The sequence below is a fragment of the Labeo rohita genome, chromosome 16 (genome assembly GCF_022985175.1).
Source record: "Labeo rohita strain BAU-BD-2019 chromosome 16, IGBB_LRoh.1.0, whole genome shotgun sequence".
In the NCBI taxonomy this organism is placed as follows: Eukaryota; Metazoa; Chordata; class Actinopteri; order Cypriniformes; family Cyprinidae; genus Labeo; species Labeo rohita.
In genome coordinates this window covers 1,521,204-1,547,311 of record NC_066884.1, presented here as the reverse complement: position 1 = coordinate 1,547,311, position 26,108 = coordinate 1,521,204, and the positions used below count along the sequence as shown (strand labels likewise).

Sequence of the window (26,108 nt, the reverse complement as noted above, 5' to 3'; positions counted from 1 at the left end):
AATTAATAGTTATATTTTTTAGAAATTATTGTTTTGATATACCATATTTTAAAAACGTTTGTGTTTTTTTTGTTTTTTTTTTTTAACTATTTTTAATTTTTAATCACATGCTCTAATGGCAGCCCAACCTGATATTACACAGGACTTTTATCTGTCCTACTAATTATTATATGTGTTAATATAATTAAAGTAATATAATAATTACTATATTTGAATTTAATTTTAAATAAATTAATGATAAAATATTAACAATTTAATAATATAATAGTTAAGCGATTTATTTTTATTTATATTTTTTTTATTTATTCTCCCTCTTTTTTTTTCCCTATTTTACATTTTAATGTTATTATTGTGTGAATACTTGTAATATTTGTGTATCGTCGTTATTAATTCTTTTATTTTTTGGCGTTTGGGATTGTTGTGTTGGAATTATTAGTTAGGAAAAAACTAAAATGAATATTTTTAGAAATTATTGTTTTGATATACCATAATTTGAAAAAGATTATTATTATTATTATTTTGCTAACTTTAATCACATGCTGTAGTGGCAGACAACCTGAAATTACATGGGACTTTTATTACAACACAAGACTTTTATCTGTCCTCCTAATTATAATTATAAAATCATTTATAATAAAATAATAATTATAATTGAATTAAATTCATATTAAATTAATAATAAAATATTAACAATTTAATTATATAATAGTTAAGTTATTTATTTATTTGTTTATTATTTTTATTATTGTTATTGTAAATATGATATTTTTATTATTCATATTATTTATATATTTTTTATTTATTCCCCTCTTTTTTCCCAATTGTACATTTAACGTTATTATTGTGTGAATACTTGTAATATTTATGTATCATAATTTTTAATTATTTTATTTTTTGGCGTTTGGGATTGTCGGAATTATTAATTAGGAAAAAACTAAAATATATATTTTTAGAAATGCTTGTTTTGATATACCATATTTTGAAAAAGTTATCATTATTGTTGTTATTTATTTATTTATTTATTTATTTTTTGCTAACTTTAATCACTTGCTCTAATGGCAGCCAACCTTTAATCACTTTTTATCTGCTCCTAATAATTATAATACAGCCAAAATAATTATTATAATTAATTATAATTAAATTCCAATTAAATGAATACTAAAATATTATAAATGTAATAATATAATAGTTAAGTAATTTTACTATTTTACGTTTTAATGGTGTTATTGTGTAAATACTTGTAATATTTGTGTATCATCATTATTTTATTTTATTTTATTTTATTATTATTTTTGCCATTTGGGATTGTTGTGTTGGAATTCATAGTTAGGAAAAAAGAAACAAAATTTGGAAATGCTTGTTTATATATACAATTTTTTTGTTTTTTTAAGTTTGTTTTTCTAGCTTTTTTTGCTCACTTTAATCACATGCTCTAAAGGCAGCCAACCCGATCTCAGACATCGTGACACGCAAAACGACTATTAATAATCTGTATCGTTCTTTCATTTTTAAATTCTAGAGGTTTTAAATGAAAAACAATAAAAGTTTTATTAACCAAAGGCGAACATAATTGCAGGGGACTTTTATTACAACGCGGGACTTTTATGTGTCCTCCAGAGGTCATTTCCTGTTAGTATTCGCTGCCTGTCGCCAGATTCCCGCTGCCGTATTGACACGTCACGAAGGTCAGGAACGAACTGATGGAAAAATGGCGACCACCTACAACACCTTCAATCTGTGAGTATTAATTCACTCCTTTGATGCTCATCGATCGCTGATTATCGATTAGAGGAACCGAAGAGAGTTCAGTAGTCATGTTTGATCGGTTAAAGTGTGTCGTCAGGAGCAGCGGTGACTCGCATGTTCAGTCTGTGGCTGTGTCTCAAAACATAGTGAGTTGTCTACATAGACAGCATTTTTGGGCCGCATTCTAGTGAAGTGTCTGTCCAGACAGCATGTATGCTCATTATTATTTCACAAAATGTTATTAAAGTGAGTAGCTTGCTATGTTTTGAGCCACAGCTTGTGCTGATCAATGATTGTGATCAGATTCAGTTCAGATCAGAGATTAATTCAGATCGACTAAAACGTGAAACTATTGTTTATTGATGATCAACAGCTGATTTCTTAAACCTCTGTGCAGTTCAGGTACCTCTTGTTGTTGTTGTTGTTGTTTTTGTTTTTATTTTCTCTTGTTGCAGATGCCAAAATCATACAGAAAATATTACATATAAAATAATATATAATATTAGCTATCATTATAATCAATAATGAATATAGAAAAATGTAAGGCATAAATAAATACAAAAGTATTTGTGTCATTTACACAAACATTTCACAAAATGTCACTGTATAGAGATTTTTTCTGTATCAAAAAATAAATAATGAAACCTAATTCTAAATATAGTAATATACCTATAATATAAATATTAATTTATGTATTGAAATTCGGCTCCATTTTCGAAGGTTTTGAGGTAAATTAGCACATTCTGGTAAATATTCTTCCATCTTGGCCCATACAATGAAAGTTAACTTAGTAAATATAACGAGAAAAAAAATTATATATATATATATTTTTTTTTTAAATAAATAAATCTTAGGCATTTAGTATTGCTGGAATTAATAGTTATATTTTTTAGAAATGATTGTTTTGATATACCATATTTTAAAATATTATATATATATATATATATATATATATATATATATAATAGTGTTTATTAATAATTTTGTTATACTATAGTATTCATAATAATATTATATTATTTTATATTATATTATATTATTAGAACAAATAAAAGTATAAATCTAATAAATTAATCAGTATAAATTGCAAGTAATGTACACAAATATTTTCACAAAATGTCACTATATGGAGAATTTTTCTGTATTAAAAAATAAATAATGAAACCTAATTTTAAATATATTAATTATTTATTGACGTTCAAAAATTTGAGGTAAATTAGCACATAGGAAATATTCTTCCATCTTGGCCCATATGATGAAAGTTTATTTAGTAAATATAATGAGAAAAAATAAAAAATTATATATATATATATATATATATATATATATATATATAAAATAGTATTTATTAATAATTTTGTTATACTATAGTATTCTATAAATATTTTTCCACCATGGCCCATACAATGAAAGTTAATTTAGTATTATAATGAAAAAAATAAATAAATAAAATAAATATACATACATATATATATATATACAGTCATGTGAAAAAGTTTGGACACCCTATTGAATTCCGTGGTTTTCCGTATCAGGACATTATTTTAAAAAACTGGTCCTTGGCTGGTCTTAAAAGTTCGAAAATAAAACCTCACATTAACAACAACACATGACAAATTGCACCATGTCATTATTTACTGAACAAAAATAAAGCCAAAATGGAAAAGCCATGTGTGACAAAGTTAGGACGCCCTTACTGTTAACATTGGGATTAAGAGGGTAAATAACAGTGAAGCACTGCTAATCAAATACCTTTGATTAACTGATCATCAGCAAGTCTGAGCACCTCTATAAAAGCATAAGATTTGTCAGTTTGCTGGTCTGGAGCCTTCAGGTGTGTGTTAACACAATGCCAAGGAGGTAAGACATCAGCAATCATCTTAGACAAGCAACTGTTGCTGCCGTCAATCTGAGATTAAAGTAATACAGCCATTTCCAAACTATTTTAAGTTTATACACAAGTGGAAGACATTTAAAACAGACACCTCTCCTTCCAGGAGTGGACGTCCCAGAAAATTCACTCCAAGATCAGACCGTGTAAAGTTCAGAGAAAATGGCAGACAACCCAAAAACTACACCTCAGACTCTACAGGCCTCAGTTCACATGTTAAATGATAAAGTTCATAACAATATCATTAGAAAAATATGGGACAAAAATGGTATGTTTGGAAGGTTTGGCAGAAGAAAGACTCTTCTATCTAAAAAAAAAAGCATTGCAGCACAGTTCAGGTCTGCAAAGTTGCATCTGAACAAAACACAAGTCTTGTAGAATAATGTCCTCTGAACAGACGAGACCGAAGTGGAGATGTTTGGCCACAATGCACAGCGCCAAGTTTGGTGAAAACCTAAAGAGCATATCAGCACAAACACCTCATACCAAAAGACAAGCATGCTGGAGGAGGGCTGATCATCCTGACTCAAATGCTGTGGTGAGAGCTGTGCATACGCAAATGCCCACAAAAATGTCCAAATGTCCAAAGAGACTGATAAAGTCACACAGAAAATGAATGCTTCAAGTTAGTGCTGCTAAAAGTGGATCTACAGGCAACTGACTCATAGGGTGTCCTAACATTGTTACACATGGCCTTTCCCTCTTGGCTGTATTTTTGTTAAATAAATAATGACACAGTGTGATATGACATGTGATGATGTTTATCTGAGGATTTATTTTCCAAATTTTAAGACCTGCCAAGGACCAGATCATTTTTATCATGTCCTGATACAGAAAACAATAAAAATTCAATAGGGTGTTTGAACTTTTTCACATGACTGTATGTATATATACACACTACCGTTCAAAAGTTTGGGGTCAGTAAATTTTTATTGTTTCTTTTTTTTATTTTATTTTTTTAAAGAAATTAATACTTTTATTTACCAAGGATGTATTAAGTTAATAATTAAAAGTTTACTAAAAGTTAATAATAAATAATTTACATTGTTATAAAATATTTATATTTTGAATAAACACTGTACTTTTTAAACTTGTTATTCATGAAAGAATCCTGAAAAAAAAAAAAATCACAGGTTCCAAAAAATATTTGGCAGCACAACTGTTGATATTATCCAACATTGATCATTCTAATAATAAATCTGCATATTAGAATGATTTCTGAAGGATCATGTGACACTTAAGACTGGAGTAACAGCTGATAAAAATTCAGCTTTTCATCACAGGAATAAATTGTATTTTAAAGTATGTTAAAATAAAAAACATTATTTTATATTGTAAAAACATTTTGCAATATTACTGTTTTTTTCTATATTTAATCAAATAAATGCAGCCTTGATGAGCATAAGAGACTTCTTTAAAGACTATTACAAGTCTTACTGATCTCAAACTTTTGAACAGTAGTGTATATATATATATTAGCAAATTATAAAAATTAAACATAAGGGAATTTAATAAATATAAATTGTAAATAATTCAGAGAATTTTAAGTAATTCATTTTTTTAGCCGCTTTAAGGTTTAAAATAAAATTTTCAAATTTTTAAATCCCACAAAATCAGCAACAAATCTGTTTAAATAAAACGTACATACAGAATAATACACGAATAGATAATAAACATGTAGAGTTTGCAGTACATTATAATCATTTGTGTAGTGTTGCATACATTTGGCATCATTTATAACAGTGCTGGTTATTATAGAGTTTAAGAAAGTGATGCAACTGATGAATTCTGAGCCACATGTAAATGTAATATGGATAACTTCTGCTCTGGACTTCACTGTATTGTGCATTAAATGCATTAAACCTAATAATCATCTCTTTCCTCTCTATTTTAAGTCACACGGCCCCTGAGAAGTTCTACATCGAGGCGTGTGATGATGGAGCTGGAGACGTCCTCGCCATTGACCGCGTGTCCACAGAAATGACCCTCACAGGTATGAAAACAACGCTTGACGCGACCCGTAGTGTAAATTTGACAGGCTGTTTGATGAATAAACAGACGCTGTCAGTATCTGCACACACTGAAGCCTTTATCTGCTGTCAAATCACTAACTTTACTTTATGACCATGAATGTGTTCAGTTTAAAGCTGTTTTGAGGTCACAGAACATTTGAATGAATCGTGTGTTTCTGAGTCACTCCTTAGTTAAATATCAACAGAATTTTCAACTCAAATTAGCATGCAAATGTAAGTCTTATTTGGAAATTGTGAGAAGTAAAACGTATCTAATATTAACCTATAAATATTCAGTATAATACATTTTTTTTAAGTTGTAATATTATAGAATGTTTTTAATAATGATTTTATTTTAAGTTGTTGTTATTAGTATGCTATAATATACTAATAACAAATAAAAAAAAAAAAAATTATATTATATTTTTTATAATATAATAAAAATAAATACCAATATCTAACATTCAAAAAAAATAAAAAATAAAAATAGTTTAGACATTTAAAATAATACACATTCAATTTCCAGTATATGCTTTTTACATTTTTTTTTATAATATTATATTAATAATAATAATAATAATAATAATATGTATCAATATTTAATTTAATTATTTAATTATTATTCATTATAATATTATTTTAAATTATTATTAAGCATAGTATAGTATAATAAAATATTATAATAGTATAGCATAATATAACATATATATTTTTCAATAATACAAAACAGAAATAAATAATAATTAATTAAATATTAAGCAATCAATTAAACAATAAATATAGCCAGTATAGTACATTTAAAATAATAATACACTGTCTAACATTAACCAATAAATATTTAGTATAATATAATAAACAAATATCCAGTATTATACATTTAAAATAATACATATATTCAGTGTTCAGTATAATAAAGTTTTTAAATTTTTATTATAATATGATGTTATTAATAATAATATGTAACAATAATATTTCATTGTTATTTGTAGTATTGTTATTATTAATTTTATTATTCATTATACATAGTATAATTCATTATATAGTATAATAAAATATTATAATAGTATAGCATAATATAACTAATATATTTTTCAATAATACAAAACAGACATAAATAATTAAAAAAATAAATATTAAGCAATAAATTAAATAATAAATATAGCCAGTATAGTACATTTAAATAATAATACACTGTTAAATTTCTAACATTAACCAATAAATATTTTGTATAATTTAGTACAATGTAATAAACATTTTAAAATGTAATGTTATATATTATTATTATTATTTCATTTATACTGTAGTATAATATATATTGACAAGAGGTTTCCTATAATATAATAAATATCAGTGTCTGTTTAAACAATAAATATCCAATATATTTTTATTTAATGTTAAATATTAGTAATAGTATAATAATACTATTTTAATTTAATTTATAATGTAATATAATATAATGTAATAATTTAAAAATGCGTATAGTTTACTGTAATATAAGAATAAATATGTTAAGTGTCTAAATATCTAGTACAATACATTTAAAAATAAAAAAGTTATATTCACAGTTAAATATCTAACAATAACCAATATATATTTAATATAATATAATACATTTTTGAATTAATAATAATAATAAATTATAATATTTTAATAAATTATTTAATTTATAGTGTTGTATAATATAATAAAAATTATATGTTTTCCTTTAATATAATATAATAAGTCTCACAATATAATAAATATCAATTTGCCATTTAAACAATAAGCATCCAGTATAATGCATTTAAAATATTGTTAATATTATAATATATAATATATATTAAAACCATTAATACCAGCCATTAACTGTGGTGTTTTCTGTTCTCGTTCAGTGAGGAAGGACGTCCCTCCGTCAGCAGTGACGCGTCCAATATGTGGCATCATGGGAACCATACGGCTGGTGGCAGGTTCGGTCTTGCGTTTTGGTCAGGAGTTGGACAAAACTGAATTGAATTTGAATTAAATTAATGAACAGATGAACTCCTCCTGAACTCTGACTGATGCTGTTTCACACTGTTTGACACCTCTTGTTTTTTCAGGCATGTATCTCGTAGTCATTACAAAGAAGAAGAAGGTGGGCGACCTGCTCGGTCACGCCGTCTGGAAGGCCACTGACTTTGACATCATTTCTTACAAGAAGACGGTTCTGCATCTGACTGATACTCAGGTCGGTTCTTCAGCGGTGTATTTCCATCATGTGTGTCTCTGCTCTCACCGCAGGGAGAATTTTTTTTTGGACTGGATGTTTGCCCTCTGGTTTTATGAGACATTTGAGCATCTCTTTATTTAAACACAACCAAACCACAATGTTGAACCACTGAATGCCTCACATTGTTTTTTGAGCTGAGATATTTTTATATAGCTGGAAATGTATATATTTTTCTTGGCAGATATATGTATAAATAAATGTAAAAAATATATTAAATATTTATAAAATATATATAAAAAAAAATCTAAAAATATATTAAATATTTTGAAAATATATATATATAAAAATAAATGTAAAAATATATATATAATATAATATAATTAATATAATACTCAAAGTAACTTTAAAAACATTATTTTACAAATGAAGTGCATTTTAGTAAGTTGATCTGCTTTCTCCAAATGTATGTGAATGCAGCCTAGATCGAGAAATGTTGTCTTATTAAATCTAATAAACTCCTTATGGATCTTCCAGATGCAAGACAACAAAGCCTTCCTGTCCATGCTCAACAGCGTCCTGAATACAGACGGTTTCTACTTCACCACAGACTACGATCTGACGCACTCTCTACAGCGTCTGGCCAACACCAGCCCCGAGTTTCAGGAAATGACACTGCTGGAGCGGGTGAGAACGACAAATTAACATATCTATTTTAAAACATCATAATTCTAATTATAATTCTTATCAGTTAAAGATATCATTGTCATTTTTTAAAGTTTTTTTTTAAGTAAGTGAATAATAAAGAAAATAAATAAGTAAATAAATAAATTGTATTTATTTGTGGGTCTTAAAAAGATCTTAAAAAGTTAAAGAAAAATTTGCAAGCACTGCAAAAAATACAAATAAATTAAATTAAATTAAATTAAAATCTGGTATTCGTTTCTCAGTATTGTTGCTTTGTTTTCCCATACAAATATCTAAAAATCCTTAAATTAAGAAACATTTACTTGAGATGGAAACTGAACATACACTACCGTTCAAAAGTTTGCGGTCAGTACATTTTCATTGTTTCTTTTTTTTTTTTTTAAGAAATTAATACTTTTATTCACCAAGGATGTATTAAGTTAATAATTAAAAGTTTATTAAAAGTTAATAATAAATAATTTACATTGTTATAAAATATTTATATTTTGAATAAACACTGTACTTTTTAAACTTGTTATTCATGAAAGAATCCTGAAAAAAAAAAAAAAAAAAAATCACAGGTTCCAAAAAATATTTGGCAGCACAACTGTTGATATTATCCAACATTGATCATTCTAATAATAAATCAGCATATTAGAATGATTTCTGAAGGATCATGTGACACTTAAGACTGGAGTAACAGCTGATAAAAATTCAGCTTTTCATCACAGGAATAAATTCTATTTTAAAGTATGTTAAAATAAAAAACATTATTTTATATTGTAAAAACATTTTGCAATATTACTGTTTTTTTTCTATATTTTTAATCAAATAAATGCAGCCTTGATGAGCATAAGAGACTTCTTTAAAGACTATTACAAGTCTTACTGACCCCAAACTTTTGAACGGTAGTGTATGAATTCTTGTATTTTGAGCAATTAAACAAAATTGAGTTTATGCTTAAAACAAGAACAAACAACTGTCAGTGGGGTTTCAATGCAGTGTGATCAGAAAGTGCAGTACAGTAAATGTGATGTTTTAGTGGTTGACCGCAGAGGTATTTTAAGTTTTAGTCAAATGAATTAAAAAGTAATGAAGATCTGTTGAATGTTGTATTTTCAAAGTTTGAAATATTGCTAATATGGCCTTATGATTTCCATGATGCAGAAAACGTGAACAGAATCATGGAATCCGGTCATAATAATTTTTATTTGATTAAAAGATAAATTAAATTAATATTTTATGCCTTCATTTGATAACCAGACAAATTTAAATATTGTAAAAATAAATCAATTTAAAAAATTAATTTAAATTTATTTAAAATTAATTTAATAAATGCAAGTAATTTAAATTACTTAGTCTTTAAAAGTTATAAATTTATCCTCATAAAACCTGTGTACATCCTGAATAAATAAATGTGTGAATAAAAAGTAAATAAAACAAAAATCCCTAAACTGATTCAGACATTAAAAGAAAGACTGTAGACAGAAAAGTAAATAAATAAAACAAAATCATGTTTTTATTTCATCCTTTTCTTGACCCCTTTAAAATTGTTTCCATGAGTTATGAAACACATCTCTCACCTTTATTTGACCTAGTGCCCTCTATTCTAATTCTGTTCTTAAAAAAACTTGCACTCTATTCATTTTCTAACTGCTTGTTTTCTTAAAAAAATAGTTAGATGTAATTATAATTTTATATAAAAGCAAAAAACAACAAAAATTGACTCTAAAAAGGTGTCTTGCTCTATTCTTTTTCTGTTCTATTTTATATCATTAAAAAAAACTTGCTACGTGTACTGTGTTAGGCTGAGATTTGTCATAGCACCTGCATATCATTGCTGTTTTGTTTGATTTTGATTGCTTTCATTGTCCTCATTTGTAAGTTGCTAAATTTGTAAGTGACTAAATGTAAACATAATGTAAATGTTATGAAATGACTATTATAAGTTCATGTGATTGTTTTACGCAGGCGGATCAGAGATTCGTGTGGAACGGTCACCTACTCCGAGAATTCATGGCACAGCCTGAGGTAAACGCAGGATTGTTTTAGCTGCAGCTGCTATTTTAAGACGAACCCATTTTTAGGACGACATGTAGAAATCTGATAGAAATACCAAGTATCTAGGTCTGATTTTATGTAGAAAAGTAAAGAAGGAATGAATTCATGGTTCTGATGTTGTATTTTCTCTTACAGCTGCACAAATTCGTCTACCCTGTTATTCACGGCTGTATCCTTCAACCAGACGAGTTTTTCAGACCGTGTTGATGTGTGAAATGGAGTTTGTGTAGAAGCATCTGTGTTCACATTTACAAACTTAAAGCAGTAGTTTACCCAAAAAGGACAATTCTGTCACTGATTCAAACCTGTTTGAGTTTCTTTGTCGTGTTGAACACAATAGAAGATGTTTTGAAGAATGATGGTAACTAAAGAGTTGACAGTAGCCATTGATTTCCACAACATGCTAGTAACTTGCTAATCATGTTAAAACATGCTAACGACATGGTAAAACATACTAACAACATACTAGCCAAATGCTAATCATGCTAGAAACTAGGGTTGTGACGATGAGGAAATTTCCCCACCGGTTAATCGACATGTGACAACACCGGTAATACCGGTATCACCGTGGGGGTGGGGGTTTCCTCATTTTTCTGCGTTTAAATAGCTTATAAATGCGTGCGTATTATACTTTCACTTTCAGTTTTGTGGGAATTGGCAATTCGGCGTCAATTGTTTGAATGGACGACAACGAAAGTACAAAAAAAAAAAAAAAATCACTGATATTAAACAGAACTTTTATTAACATAACGAAAAAAAAAAACACAACGCCATTCTCTTTCTGTAAATTCGACTCCTCTCGTTCTCCTCACGTGATAAATGAAATATGACGTATTGTAGCCATGTTCAGTTTTTAATTATAGTGCATGCTCTCGTCTTAAGTAAATTATTTAGAATTATATTTTCCATTTAATTCAAATAAATATTTAATAAAAAAACGAATACTTTAAAAAAAAAAAAAAAAAAAAAATGTGGGGACGGTGTCACGGTGGAAAAGTGATGTCACCGGTGTTGCGTCTTAAAACCGGTAACACCGTCAACACCGTCTATCGTGGCAAGCCTACTAGAAACATGCTAACAACACATTAGTCATGGTAGAAACATGTTAACATGTTAATCATGCTAGAAAAATGTTAGCAACATGCTAATAACTTGCTAATGTTAGAAACATACTAACAACATGCATGTTAATCTAGCTAGAAAAGTGTTAGCAACATGTTAGTGACTTGCTAATCATGCTAGAAACATGCTAGCAACATGCTAATCATGTTAGAAACATGTTAGTAACGTTAACATGCTAATCATGTTAGAAATGTTAACATGCTCATCATGCTAGAAATATTCTAACATGTTTATCATGTTAAGATATGCTAACAACATGCTAGAAACATGCTAGCAACATGCTAATCATGTTAGAAACATGTTAGCAACATGCTAGTTACTTGTTAATCATGGTAGAAACATACTAACAAAATGCTAGTAACTAGTTAATCATGCTAACAAACATGGCCATGATAAAACATGCTAACAATGTCAAACATAGAAACTTTCTAGCAACATGCTAATCATGGTAGAAACATGCTAACAACATGCTTGTAACTTGCTAATCATGCTAGAAACATAGCACAGTCATGGTAGAAACATGCTAACATGATGATCATGCTAGAAAAGTGTTAGCAACAAGCCAATAACTTGCTAATCATGTTAGAAATGTGCTAACAACATGTTAACAACATGCTAATCATGCTGGAAACATGTTAACATGTTGATCATGTTAAAAACATGCTAGCAACATGTTAGTGACTTGCTAATCATGCTAGAAACATGTTAGTGACATGCTAGTTACTTGTTAATCATGCTAGAAACATGCTAACAACATACTAATCATGCTAGAAACATGTTAGCAACATGCTAGTTACTTGTTAATCATGTTAAAAACATGCTAACAACATGCTAATCATGCTAGAAACATGCTAACAACATGCTAATCATGCTAGTAATATGCTAGTTACTTGTTAATCATGTTAGAAACATGCTAACAACATGCTAATCATGCTAGAAACATGCTAACAAAATGCTAATCATGTTAGAAACATGTTAGCAACATACTAGTTACTTGTTAATCATGTTAGAAACATGTTAACAACATGCTAATCATGCTAGAAACATGCTAACAACATGCTAATCATGCTAGAAACGTTAGCAACATGCTAGTTACTTGTTAATCATGTTAGAAACATGTTAACAACATGCTAATCATGCTAGTAATATGCTAACAACATGTTAGAAACATGTTAGCAACATGCTAGTTACTTGTTAATCATGTTAGAAACATGTTAACAACATGCTAATCATGCTAGAAACATGTTAACAACATGCTAATCATGCTAGAAACATGTTAGCAACATGCTAGTTACTTGTTAGTCATGCTAGAAACATGCTAACAACATGCTAATCATGCTAGAAACATGTTAGCAACATGCTAGTTACTTGTTAATCATGCTAGAAACATGCTAACAACATGTTTGTAACTTGTTAATCATGTTAGAAACATGTTAACAAAATGCTAGTAACTAGTTAATCATGCTAACAAACATGGCCATGATAAAACATGCTAACAACATGTCAAACATAGAAACTTGCTAGCAACATGCTAATCATGGTAGAAACATGCTAACAACATGCTTGTAAATTGTTAATCATGTTAGAAACATGCTAACAAACATGTTAACCATTATAAAACATGTTAACAACACCCAAACATGCTAGAAATGCTAGCAACATGCTAGAAACATGTTAGTAACTTGCTTATCTTAAAACATGCTAGCAACATGCTATCTATCTGTCTGACATACTATCGCTTTCAAAACATTCAAGGTTTAAGCTTTAAAACTCCTTTAAACTTTAATCTGTTTGAGTCTGAATATTTTTTCCATACTGTGGAAGTCAAAGTCTACCAGCAACTGTTTGAATGCCAACATTCTTCAATTGTCTTCATTTGTGATTAGCAGAAGAAAGAAACTCATTTTCATTTTTGGGTGAGCTGTGCCTTTAACTGTTTTGCGTACTTGTACGTTTTCATACATGCATTGACTTCCTCTTCAACACGTCACAGTCCTTAATCTCCGCTCTCAGTCATCGCCATGAAGTCGTGCTGCATCAACGGTAAAATCTTCGACTGGAACATCATTTCCAGGAGGAGTTGTTTCCGCGCTGGCGTCCGCTACTACGTCAGAGGTAACGCTCGTACGGTTTGAGACGGTATGCCTGTTTTTTTCTCTGTATGCTGCTAAACACTTTTTTTTTTTTTTTTTCTCTCCCAGGCATTGATTCTGAAGGTCATGCGGCCAACTTTGTCGAGACAGAACAGATTGTTCAGTATAATGGAGCTAAAGCCTCATTTGTTCAGGTAAGCCTCTGAAACGGTAAAGCCTCCAAATATCAGTTTTCATGCTCTTATGCTGAGCTGTTTGTTGAGGAATTACTTTGTTCTACCACTACGAGACATTTCCATTGAGCTCTTTGATGTCTGAATCAGTAAATCAACCAGTTTTGGTTAATAAAGGGACGATATGTTAGTCAGGGAACAAAAACATGAAAATCATGATTTTGTTCCTCATTATTTAATGATTTTAGGGTGACAGGTTTTGCGAGATTCACCCTTTTATAGTTTTAGTTTTTCAAATAAATCAACCGAACGTCACTGGAGAAACTCTGTAAATATGTTTGGAGGAAGCTGCACTTTTGTGGCTTTAACACATTTTCATGGTTTTAATGTTGATGTTATCTTGGTTATACAGGCCTCAGAAATGTACTTGTGTTGCATAAAAAAATCATTCCTTCTAGTAACTTGCTAATCGTGCTAGGAACAATGCAAACAACATGCAAGCAACTTGCTAATCATGGTAAAAACATGCTAACAACATTCAAAATATGTTAAAAACATGTTAGAAACATGCTAATCATGCTACAAACAAACATGCTAGAAACTTGCTAATCATGCTAGACACATGCTAACAACAGGTTAATCATGCTGGAAACATGTTAGCAACTTGCTAGCAACCTGTTAATCATGTTAGAAACATTCTAGCAACATGCTAGTAACTTGTTAATCATGTTGATAACAGGCTAAGAACATTCAAAATATGCTAGAAATATGTTAACAACATGCTAATCATGTTACAAACAAACATGCTAGCAACATGCTAGTAACTTGTTAATCATGTTGGAAACAGGCTAAGAACATTCAAAATATGTTAAAAACATGTTAACAACATGCTAATAATGCTACAAACAAACATGCTAGCAACATACTACTAACTTGTTAATCATGTTAGAAACATGCTAGGAACTTGCTAATCATGCTAGAAAGATGCTAACAACATTCAAAATATGTTAGAAACATGTTAACAACATGCTAATCATGCTACAAACTTGTTAGTAACTTGTTAATCATGTTAGAAACATGCTAGCAACATGCTAATCATGCTAGAAACATGCTAACAACATGCTAATCATGCTAGCAACTTGCAAGTAAATTGTTAATCATGTTAGAAACATGTTAGAACATGCTAATAACTTGCTAATCATGTTAAAATATGGTAATAACATGATAAAACATACTACCAAAATGCTAACAACATGTTAGAAGCATGCTAGTAACTTGTTAATCATTTTAGAAGCATATTAGCAAACATGTTTACAACGATAAAACATGCTAACAACATGTTAAAAATGTTAACATGCTAGAAATATGCTAACAACATGTTTATCATGTTAAGACATGCTAACAACATGCTAGTAACTTGCTAATCATGTTAGACACATGCTAACAACATGCTAATCATGCTAGCAACTTGCTAGTAACTTGTTAATCATGTTAGAAACATGTTAGAACATGCTAGTAACTTGCTAATCATGTTAAAATATGGTAACAACATGGTAAAACATACTACCAAAATGCTAACAACATGTTAATCGTGTTAGAAACATGCTAGTAACTTGTTAATCATGTTAGAAACATGCTAGCAAACATGCTAACCATGCTAAAACATGCTAACAACATACATGCTACATAACTATCTATCTTTCTCTTTTTCTTTCAAAACGTTCAAGGTTTAAGCTTTCAAACTGCTATAAACTTTAATCTCTTTCACACTGATATTTATCAAACTTTTACAACTTAAAATCCTTTAAAACTTTTACAGCTTTTTCAACTTTTTCAAACTTTTTCTGGTCAGGCTGGTGACCAACTTGACAAACTTTTATCTAGTTTCAGTTTTATTGCAATTAATTGTGGAGCTCTGTGTCACACTGGTGTTGTGCTCTCAAATCATGTTTTAAATAATAAGTAGGAAGTTTCTTTCTGTAAAATGACATGTCCAACACTTTTAGATGGATCTGCAGAGCAGAAGGCACTACATCATACGACAGTGTTTCATAAATATCTTCACTTTTACTCTTCACTCCACTTTATTTTGAAACCATATATTTAGAACGAGTAGTTACGCACAATAGAGTCATGATCTTTATGCCATCTCTCCTAAATGCATCTTAAATGTCCGTCTGGTGGGACGGGCAGCTGCGTCGGGTCGGTTCTCAAGGGTACAAACGCAAATATCATCTTTGGGCAGCAGAGATGAATGTCACAGCGGTTTAATGGATCATAAACCACAGATATCACATAAATAAACTCTTGTTTTTGTCAAAGAACAGAAAGTTGCCTTTTCCCACAGTCGCCAGAGGAAACTTACTGGAATGTTCTTCAGTGTTTCTGTTTTGTTTGCATTTGCCAGTTCTGAATGTGGATTGGTAGTATTTGGTAGCGTCAATCCCATCATTTCTATTAAGACATGCTGTTAATGAATGATTTATTCATTTCCACAGACTCGAGGCTCCATCCCGTTCTACTGGTCTCAGAGACCAAACCTCAAGTACAAACCAAAACCACAAATCAGCAAAAGCATCAATCATGTGAGATTCACTTTCTTTACTTTTATTTTTGTTTTGTTTAATGGTCAGTGACAAATAAGGATGTGTTTATGATGGTTTGATGCAGTTTTACACACAATAAGGTAATGAGGAACTGAGCGTTCATTAATCTTTGTTAAAGGAGAAGTTCACTTCCAGAACAACAGTTCACAAATAATGTAGTCACCCCCTTGTCATCCAAGATGTTCATGTCTTTCTGTCTTCAGTCATGAAGAAATTATGGTTTCTGAGGAAAACATTTCAGGATTTTTCTCCATATAATGGACTTCATTGGTGCCCCAGTTTTGAACTTCCAAAATGTAGTTTAAATGCAGCTTCAAAGGCTCTAAATGATCACAGATGAGGAAGAAGGGTCTAATCTAGAGAAACGATAAACATTTGTATACTTTTTAAGCACAAAAGCTTGTGTAGCACAGGCTCTGGGATGTGCGTTCACATACTATTGAATCACGTCGAAAGGTCACACAGAACTACAGACCCAGTTTACAAAGCGAACGTGCAAAGACTAAGAAAGTGCAAGTAAGTCAAACGCTGTTTACAAACAAAAAGCTACAACGATGTCAGACGATTCTGAAGTTGTAGGAGAAAATAAGATTTCCATTCTCTACCTTTTTGAGCCGGAGTACACAAACAATGAACAGACGTGATTCGTAGTAGTGATGGAAAGTTCAGATCATTTTACCGACTCAGACCTTTGACCCTCTTTCAGCAAAATGAACAAATCGAGTCGAGTCATTTCGTTCATCTTAGAAAAATCGGCATCACGTGACAGCCCCATAAGATCAACGAATGACTCAAAAAACCCGAAGACTCGAAACAGGTGAACTAATTCCAGTACAGAACCTGATAGGATGTTGCACATGTGCGACTGAACAAATCACTCCACGAGACGACTCGTTCATCCCGAGTCACATTAAAGATTTGTTCAAAATGAACGAGTCATTCAAGAACGTGCATCCAAGAGCCTGTGCTACACGAGCTTTTGTGCTTAAAAAGTATACAAATTTTTATTTGTCGAAAAAAATGACCTATCGTTTCGCTAGATAAGACCCTTCTTCCTCAGCTGGGATCGTTTAGAGCCTTTTGAAGCTGCATTTAAACTATATTTTGGAAGTTCACAATGGAGAAAGTCCATTATATGGAGAAAAATCCTGGAATGCTTTCCTCAAAAACCATAATTTCTTCATGACTGAAGACAGAAAGACATGAACATCTTGGATGACAAGGGGGGTGAGTACATTATCTGTAAATTGTTGTTCTGGAAGTGGACTTTTCTCATTTAATGCTAGTTAATACAAACATAATTGTTCATTGTTTGTTATCAATGCATCAATGCAACAAACTAATGTTAGCAGATAACTTGATTTAAAAAATGCATCAGCAAACGTAGAAATTAATATTAACAAAAATCATTTTTCATTAAATGCTCTTGAAGTATTATTTATTGTTAGGTCATTTAATGTAGTTAAATAATGTACATATTGTAAAGTGTTGCTGAAAATCTTTTGTTGTTTTCAACTAAATTTTGAGCTAATGACCCTAAAAAAATTTCAAATGGTAATGTTTTACAACAAAACAGCTTCAATGCTATATATTAATAAGAAATTATAATTAGAATGACTAACCAATTGCTAGAAGTTTTAAATAATTACTGTCTTTTCTGCTCACAAAGGCTGCATTTATTTGATTAAAAATAACTGTTTTCTATGTTAATATATTGCAAAATTAATTTTAAATAATGTTTATTTATTTTCAAAAGCTAGAATTTATCTTGAGCAGCAAATCAGCATATTAGAATGATTTCTGAAGGATCATGTGACACTGAAGACTGGAGTAATGATGCTGAAAATTCAGCTGCGCATCACAGAAATAAATTACATTTTAACATGTATTCACACTGAAAACAGCTATTTTAAATTGTATTAATATTTCACTATTTTTTACTGTGTTTTTGATTAAATAAATGCAGCCTTGGTGAGCAGAAGAGACTGTATATTTGAATGCATCAACAGATTTAAATATGAAAATGAGCATTGCTTTTTGTCTTTTAACTAGTAGTGTCTCAAATATCTGTATTTTATTTTGAACTATGACATTATGTTAAGAATATTGGCAAAATTGATTAAACAGCTCTTGACATTATTCTCTGTGTTTATTTGTGTAATGTCTCTTTCTTCTTCTTACAGCTGGATGGTTTCCAGAGGCATTTCGACTCTCAGATCATCACCTATGGCAAACAAGTGATTCTGAACCTGGTGAATCAGAAGGGCTCAGAAAAGCCGCTGGAACAGGCCTTTGCAAAGATGGTGGACAGTCTGGGCAACGGCATGATCAAGTGAGTCAAATCTTGTAAAACGCTGATAATACCGACGCACAAGAGCCAGGCTCACATCTGTGTTTATCCGCAGGTACATCGCGTTTGACTTCCATAAAGAGTGCAGTCGTATGAGGTGGCATCGCCTGCAGATCCTGGTGGACATGGTGGCGGAAATGCAGGAAGAGTTTGGGTATATAGTGCTTGAATATATATATATATATAATGCATGCTAAAACCTTGTGATTTTTATTTTTTTTGGAATGCTCTAATTGCCTGTTTTTCAACAGCTACTTCCTGGTGGATTCAGATGGAACGGTTCAGATACAGCAGGACGGGACGTTCAGAAGCAACTGCATGGACTGTCTGGACCGAACCAACGTCATTCAGAGTCTGCTGGCCCGCCGCTCGCTGCAGTCGCAGTTAGAGGTGCATATTATGATGTGATTTATTATCCTTATTGGGATTATCTTTGGTGAATATAACAGCATTCAATATCATTGAGTCTATATTTGCTTACACAAAAATCCTCCAGTCAGTCTTCTCTTTTAAAAAGACACATTTTCTGCTGACACAAGCTGTCTTACACTGCACTGACTCACTCAATCTGTTTAAGCAGCTGATTTGTTCAGAAACAAAGCAAACGACTGTCTTTGTGAATGAGTCATTGGATCATCGACTCATTCAATCTGATCAAGCAGCCAGTTTGTTCAGAAACGAAGCCAGCGTCTGTCTTCACGAATGAGTCACTGAATCATTGACTCACTTGATTTGTTCAAGCGGCTGATTCTTTCAGACTCAAAACAAGCAACTGTTTTCATGAATGAGTCACTGAATCATTGAATGAGTCACTGAATCATTGACTCGTTCTATTCAAGCAGCTGATTCGTTCAGAAATGAAGCAAGCGACTGTCTTCGTGAATGAGTCACTGAATCATTGACTCACTTGATCTGTTCAAGCAGCTGATTTGTTCAGAAATGAAGCAAATGACTGTTTTCATGAATGAGTCACTGAATCATTGATTCACTTGATCTGTTCAAGCAGCTGATTCGTTCAGAAATGAAGCAAGCGACTGTCTTTGTGAATGAATCACTGAATCATTGACTCACTCGTTTCTGTTCAAGCAGCTGATTTGTTCAGAAACTATGCAAGAAGCTGTCTATATGAATGAGTCACTGAATTATCGACTCACTCGTTCTGTTCAAACAGCTGTCTTTATGAACGAGTCACTGAATCATCAACTCTTTTGATCTGTTCAAGCAGCTGATTCATTCAGAAACTAAGCAAGCACCTGTCTTTATGAACGAGTCACTGAATCAACGACTCACTGGATCTGTTCAAGCAGCTGATTCATTCAGAATCGAAGCAAGCGACTGTCTTTATGAACGAGTCACTGAATCATCAACGTATTTGATCTGTTCAAGCAGCTGATTCATTCAGAAACGAAGCAAGTGACTGTCTTTATGAGCGAGTCACTGAGTCATTGACTCACTTGATCTGTTTAAACAGCAGATTCGTTCAGAAACAAAGCGACTGTCTTTATGAATGAGTCACTGAATCATTGACTCATTTGATCTGTTCAAACAGTTGATTCATTCAGAAACAAAGCAAATCACTGTCTTTATAAATGATTCACTGAATCATTGACTCACTTGATCTGTTCAAGCGGCTGATTCTTTCAGACTCAAAACAAGTGACTGTTTTCATGAATGAGTCACTGAATCATTGACTCGTTCTATTCAAGCAGCTGATTCGTTCAGAAATGAAGCAAGCGACTGTCTTCGTGAATGAGTCCCTGAATCATTTACTCACTTGTTCTGTTCAAGCAGCTGATTTGTTCAGAAAAGAAGCAAAGTGACTGTCTTCATGGAGTCACTGAATCATCGACTCAGTCTTTTCAAGCAGCTGATTCATTCAGAAACTAAGAAAGCAGCTGTCTATATGAATGATTCACTGAATCATTGACTCACTCAGTCTGTTCAAACAGCCAATTCGTTCAGAAATTAAGCAAGCAACTGTCTTTATAAATGAGTCACTGAATTATCGACTCGGTCGTTCTGTTCAAACAGCTGTCTTTATGAACGAGTCACTGAATCATCAACTCATTTGATCTGTTCAAGCAGCTGATTCATTCAGAAACTAAGCAAGCACCTGTCTTTATGAACGAGTCACTGAATCAGCAACTCACTGGATCTGTTCAAGCAGCTGATTCATTCAGAATCGAAGCAAGTGACTGTCTTTATGAGCGAGTCACTGAATCATTGACTCATTTGATCTGTTCAAACAGTTGATTTGTTCAGAAACAAAGCAAATCACTGTCTTTATAAATGATTCACTGAATCATTGACTCACTTAATTCATTACAAACCATGTCATTATTTGTGCTCCGTTTCGGCAGAAGAGAAAGACTGCGTGTTTAAAATGTGTGTATCTACTAACAGAAGATTTTGTCAGCTTGTGGAAGTACTCCAGCGTGTATGTTGTAGTTAGTGTGTGTTATCTGTGAGGTTAACTCATGTTTGATGTGGTTTATCTGTAGAGGATGGGAGTTCTTCACGTGGGGCAGCGGATTGAAGAACAGGCGGATTTTGAAAAAATATACAAGAATGGTAAGCAAACACAAACACTGACAGTCAGCAGTCTGGCTGTGTGACTTTCTAATTCACACTATTTGTGGTCCTGCTTTATTTCCTGCAGCATGGGCGGATAACGCCAACGCCTGTGCCAAACAGTACGCCGGAACGGGAGCCCTGAAGACCGATTTCACACGGTAAACAGAAGCGTCTTCTGCTCCGCCTGTGTTTGAGAATGAGTGTTTGATGGGTTGTGGAGGATGACTGGTTCTCTGTGTGTTCTTCACAGGACGGGGAAGAGAACGCAGTGGGGTTTATTGATGGACGGATGGAACTCCATGATCAGATACTACAAGAACAACTTCTCAGATGGATTCAGACAGGTCAGACAAACATAGACAGAGTTCATCACACACAAACCCCTTTTACATTAAATGCGACTTTGGACCACAAAACCAGTCATAAGGGTCAAGAGATTTATACGTCAACAGCTTTCCATTGATGTGTGGTTTGTTAGGATAGCACAATATTTAGTTGAGATACAACTATCCAGGGTCACAAATAGTATTTTATCATATTTTAAAGATTTAATGATGATGGATTCAGTAGAGTGTCTTAAAGCAGTTTTTTGTTATAAAATATATTATTGATATTTACAGTATTTTTTGTCTTTTTTTTTTTTTTTTTTTTTAATATGGCTGTATAATAAAAAAAAAATACTTCTAAATAATAAATCTAAAAATTGGAAATTATGCCAATGTCATGGCAATCAGCTGAAATAAAATAACACTAAAGTTGTATATATTTAATGTAAGTAACTATTTTAATATTTAATAATATTTTTTTGTTTAATATTTTATATTTAATAAATATTTCAGTGCATATATATATATATATATATATATATATATATATATATATATATAATATGTAGTGGTTTTACAATTTTTATTTTTAAGTAATTTAAATATTACTTTATTTTTTTATGATGTAATTAATTTAAAGGTTTTTTTTAAATTATGAAATGTTTTTATTTATTTGAATTTTCCATGTTTTAAATATTTTTATTTTAATGTCACTTAAACATTATTTTTATGATGTAATTAATTTAAAGGTTTTTTTAAATAAAAAAGTTTTAATTTATCTGAATTTTCCATGTTTTAAATATTTTTATTTTAGTAATTTTTAGTAATTTAGTAATTTAAATATTACTTTATTATGATGTAATTAATTTAAACATTTTTGTTTAAATTATGAAATGTTTTATCTGAATTTTCCATGTTTTAAATATTTTTATTTTAAATTCATTTAAATATTACTTTATTGTTATGATGTAATTAATTTAAATGTTTTTTTTTTAACTATGAAATGTTTTTGTTCATCTGAATTTTCCATGTTTTAAATATTTTTATTTTAAAGTCATTTAAATATTACTTTATTGTTATGATATATTTAAAAAAATTTATTTGTAATTAAACATTTATTTATTTATTTTTAATTTTTTTAATTTAATTTTTTTTTTTTTTTTTTATCTGGTATTTTACTCACAAACCCCAGTTTGGAAACACTTCTCTTGGGACTAAAACACGTGTTGTGTGTTTGATTTCTTTGCTGTGTGTCTGTGGATGGAGACTGCAGGATCTGATATGGAGGCTCATGATGCTCATAAGGTTTTATTATTTCGTGTCTTTGTCCAGGACTCCATTGACCTGTTTCTGGGTAATTATGCTGTGGAAGAGGCAGATATGAACACTCCTCTACATGAGCCCAAAGACTGGAAGTTCCTCACGGTAAGAACCAGATTGAACTCTAAACCCAGAAAAGTGTGTTTTCTTTCCTGCCAGATTAATGACGTTGTGTCTCCAACCACACTTGACCCTATTGCCTCATTTACCCTTATTTTATGGTAAAATCACTGTAATACATGTCTGTAATTATGGTAATTAAAGCAGCGTAGTATATCAAATATACATGATATGATTGCAGTAGTTTTAGTTACATCATGAGTTTTGCAAGACCAGTTTTTGGCCATTAATTAGATTTTGAAGATTTTCTATATTTTCTTTAACTGAAGTGGGCATAAAATATGAATCTGTAAAACTTACTGACAATGTATGGAAGTCCATTTCCACCACAGGATAAAAAATAGTTTTTGTTTTTGACTTTTTAATTTCACAATGTGTTTTTTTTTTTTTTTTTTTTTTTTTTTTCTGGAATTTATATACGGCAATTCAGACTTTTTCTTGAGTTTATATCGAACAATTCTATTTTTTTTTCCACAATTCTGAGTTTCAATCCAAACTTTTGGACTTTTTTTTTTTCTGGCAACTTTGAATTTATAGACATTTATAACAGAATTTATAACAATTCTGACTCTTTTCTCACACGTTTATATCACACAATTTAGATTTTTTTTTTTTTGCAATTCTGAGTTTATGTCCAACAATTCAGTTTTTTTTGCTACAATTCTGATTTTAAATTAAATTAAAAATAAAAATAAAAATGCTTTTTTCTTACAATATTTGTAGTATATTATACGTATTATACATATAATATGTATAATATTTTTAGCTGACAATACTTTTTTTCACAATTCTAAGTTTTAATTTTTTTTCCTCGCAATTTTGAGTTTACATCTTAATTTTTTTCCCCACAAATCTGAGTTTAAATAATTAAAAAAAAATCACAATTCAAAATTAAAATCCAAAAATGTTGACTTTTTTTAGTTCTAAGTTTATCTATCTATCTATCTATCTATCTATCTATCTATCTATATATATATATATAATTTTTTTCTTGCAATTCTGAGTTTAAATTCTTTTTTTTTTTACTTTCTTAAAAAACAATATTTAGTTTTTATCTGGCAATTTAAAAAAAAATCACCTTTTTTTCTGCAATTCTAAGTTTAAATCCCAAATGTTGGCCTTGTTGTTCCTTGCAATTCTGAATTTAAATAAAAAAAAAATTCACAATTCAACGTTTAAAGACTTTTTTCCTCACAATTTTAAGTTTATATCTCACAATTATTTTTTCTTGCAAGTGTAAATTAATTTTTTTTTTTTACTTTTCTTGCAATATTTATTTTTTAGCTGACTTTAAAGTTTTTTCCCCAATTCTAAGTTTATATCCCAAAAATTGTACTCTTTTTCTCACAATTCTGAGTTTATATCCAACGATTCAGTTTTTTTTCTGCAATTCTGAGTTTAAATGAAAAATTATAAATATATTAATAATAACTTTTTTCTTACAATATTTATTTTTTAGCTGACAATTTTTTTTCACAATTCTGAGTTTAAATGCATTTTTTTTTTTACTTTTTTCTTGCAATTCTGAGTTTAAATAAAAAAACAATTCTTATAATATTTCGTTTTTAGCTGACAGTACATTTTTTTCACAATTCCAAGTTTACATCCAAAAATTCTGACTTTTTTCTCACAATTTTGAGTTTATCGCACAATTCCTTTTTTTTTTTTTTTTTGCAATTCTGAGTTTTAAAAAAGTGCTTTTTTTCTTACAATATTTAGTTTTTAGCCAACACTTATTTTTTTACGAGTTTAAATGCAAAAATATGGACTTTAATTGTTTTCTAAATAATGCATGTTACTGATCTTCTTGTGAACAGTTAATATGCATATTGTGCAAATTTTTAGAAAAACCAAATCATCTTATTTTCAATTTTTTTTTCAGCTGCCGATCATCATGGTTGTTGCTTTCTCGATGTGCATCATATGTCTCCTGATGGCTGGTAAGACACTGATTTATACAAATATTAATAATAAAACCACAAGTAATTTGATCTGTAAATGATCAACATGATCACACTTTTTAATTTCCCAGGCGACACGTGGACGGAGACGCTGGCGTACGTGTTGTTCTGGGGCTCGGCGAGCGTCGTGACGGGCGGCGTGATCCTCTTCAACGGCCGGGACTTCGTGGACGCGCCCAAACTAGTGCAGAAGGAGAAGATGGACTGAACCTGCGTGTGTGGGAAGCAGCTTGGTCCCGCCGAGTCTTCGTCCTCCTCCTCCTCATCCTCGGTCCTGTCGTACTCTCAGCTCGGCCGGGCCTGGAGCCTGTACTGACGCCGCGCCGCCGGGAGGAAGAGGAGGGGGACGAAGGCCGGGGGCCGGACGGGACGCGCCGCTGCTCTCCACACGAGGATCGTATCACGCGGGACCATCCCACAGACATCCCATAATTCCGTCGGCACGCGGGCAGATCGGCAGAAGCGCCGCTGGAAAGCGGACCGCGAGGGGCTCGGCCCCGTCCTCGTGGTTCGGCGCACAGGTTTGTGTGAAAGCGAACGCCTTTGTGTCGCATCTGCCGTCACCTCAGAATCATTGTCTTGTTTTCTAATAAAAAACAACTAAATGCATTTAAAATAAACATGTAACACTTTACGTAAGGTTTCATTGGTTACATCAATCGACTAAAATTCTACAGCAATAAACATCATTTCTACCTTTACTACTACATTTTCTAAAATTAGAAGTTGTGTCTGTTGACAACTAGTTAATGCACTGTCAGCGAACATGAACAACTGTGTTTTTATGAACTAACTGAAAAGTATGGAAGTCCGTCTCCACCACACAATAAAAATTGTGACTTTTACATTTTTTCTGGAATTTATAGATGGTATAGAAATTC

The 26,108-nt window shown here is 30.9% G+C and overlaps 2 protein-coding genes across 2 annotated transcripts in view; one reads left to right on the top strand and one right to left on the bottom strand.

Moving 5' to 3' along the window:
- LOC127178539 (sodium- and chloride-dependent transporter XTRP3) overlaps window positions 1-26,108 on the bottom strand; it is an 87,937-nt gene that overhangs the window by 37,382 nt on the left and 24,447 nt on the right. The gene's annotated exons all lie outside the window — the stretch shown is intronic.
- On the top strand, window positions 1,656-26,072 carry sacm1lb (SAC1 like phosphatidylinositide phosphatase b). Its single transcript, XM_051131478.1, has 19 exons — window positions 1,656-1,737; window positions 5,533-5,630; window positions 7,521-7,595; window positions 7,728-7,855; window positions 8,372-8,521; window positions 10,493-10,552; window positions 10,718-10,751; window positions 13,718-13,819; window positions 13,906-13,991; window positions 16,469-16,555; window positions 18,760-18,908; window positions 18,982-19,080; window positions 19,178-19,316; window positions 21,428-21,497; window positions 21,586-21,658; window positions 21,751-21,844; window positions 23,159-23,251; window positions 25,149-25,206; window positions 25,299-26,072. The coding sequence occupies exons 1-19, from the start codon at window positions 1,709-1,711 to the stop codon at window positions 25,433-25,435; spliced, it is 1,761 nt and encodes a 586-aa protein (XP_050987435.1). The 5' UTR covers window positions 1,656-1,708; the 3' UTR covers window positions 25,436-26,072.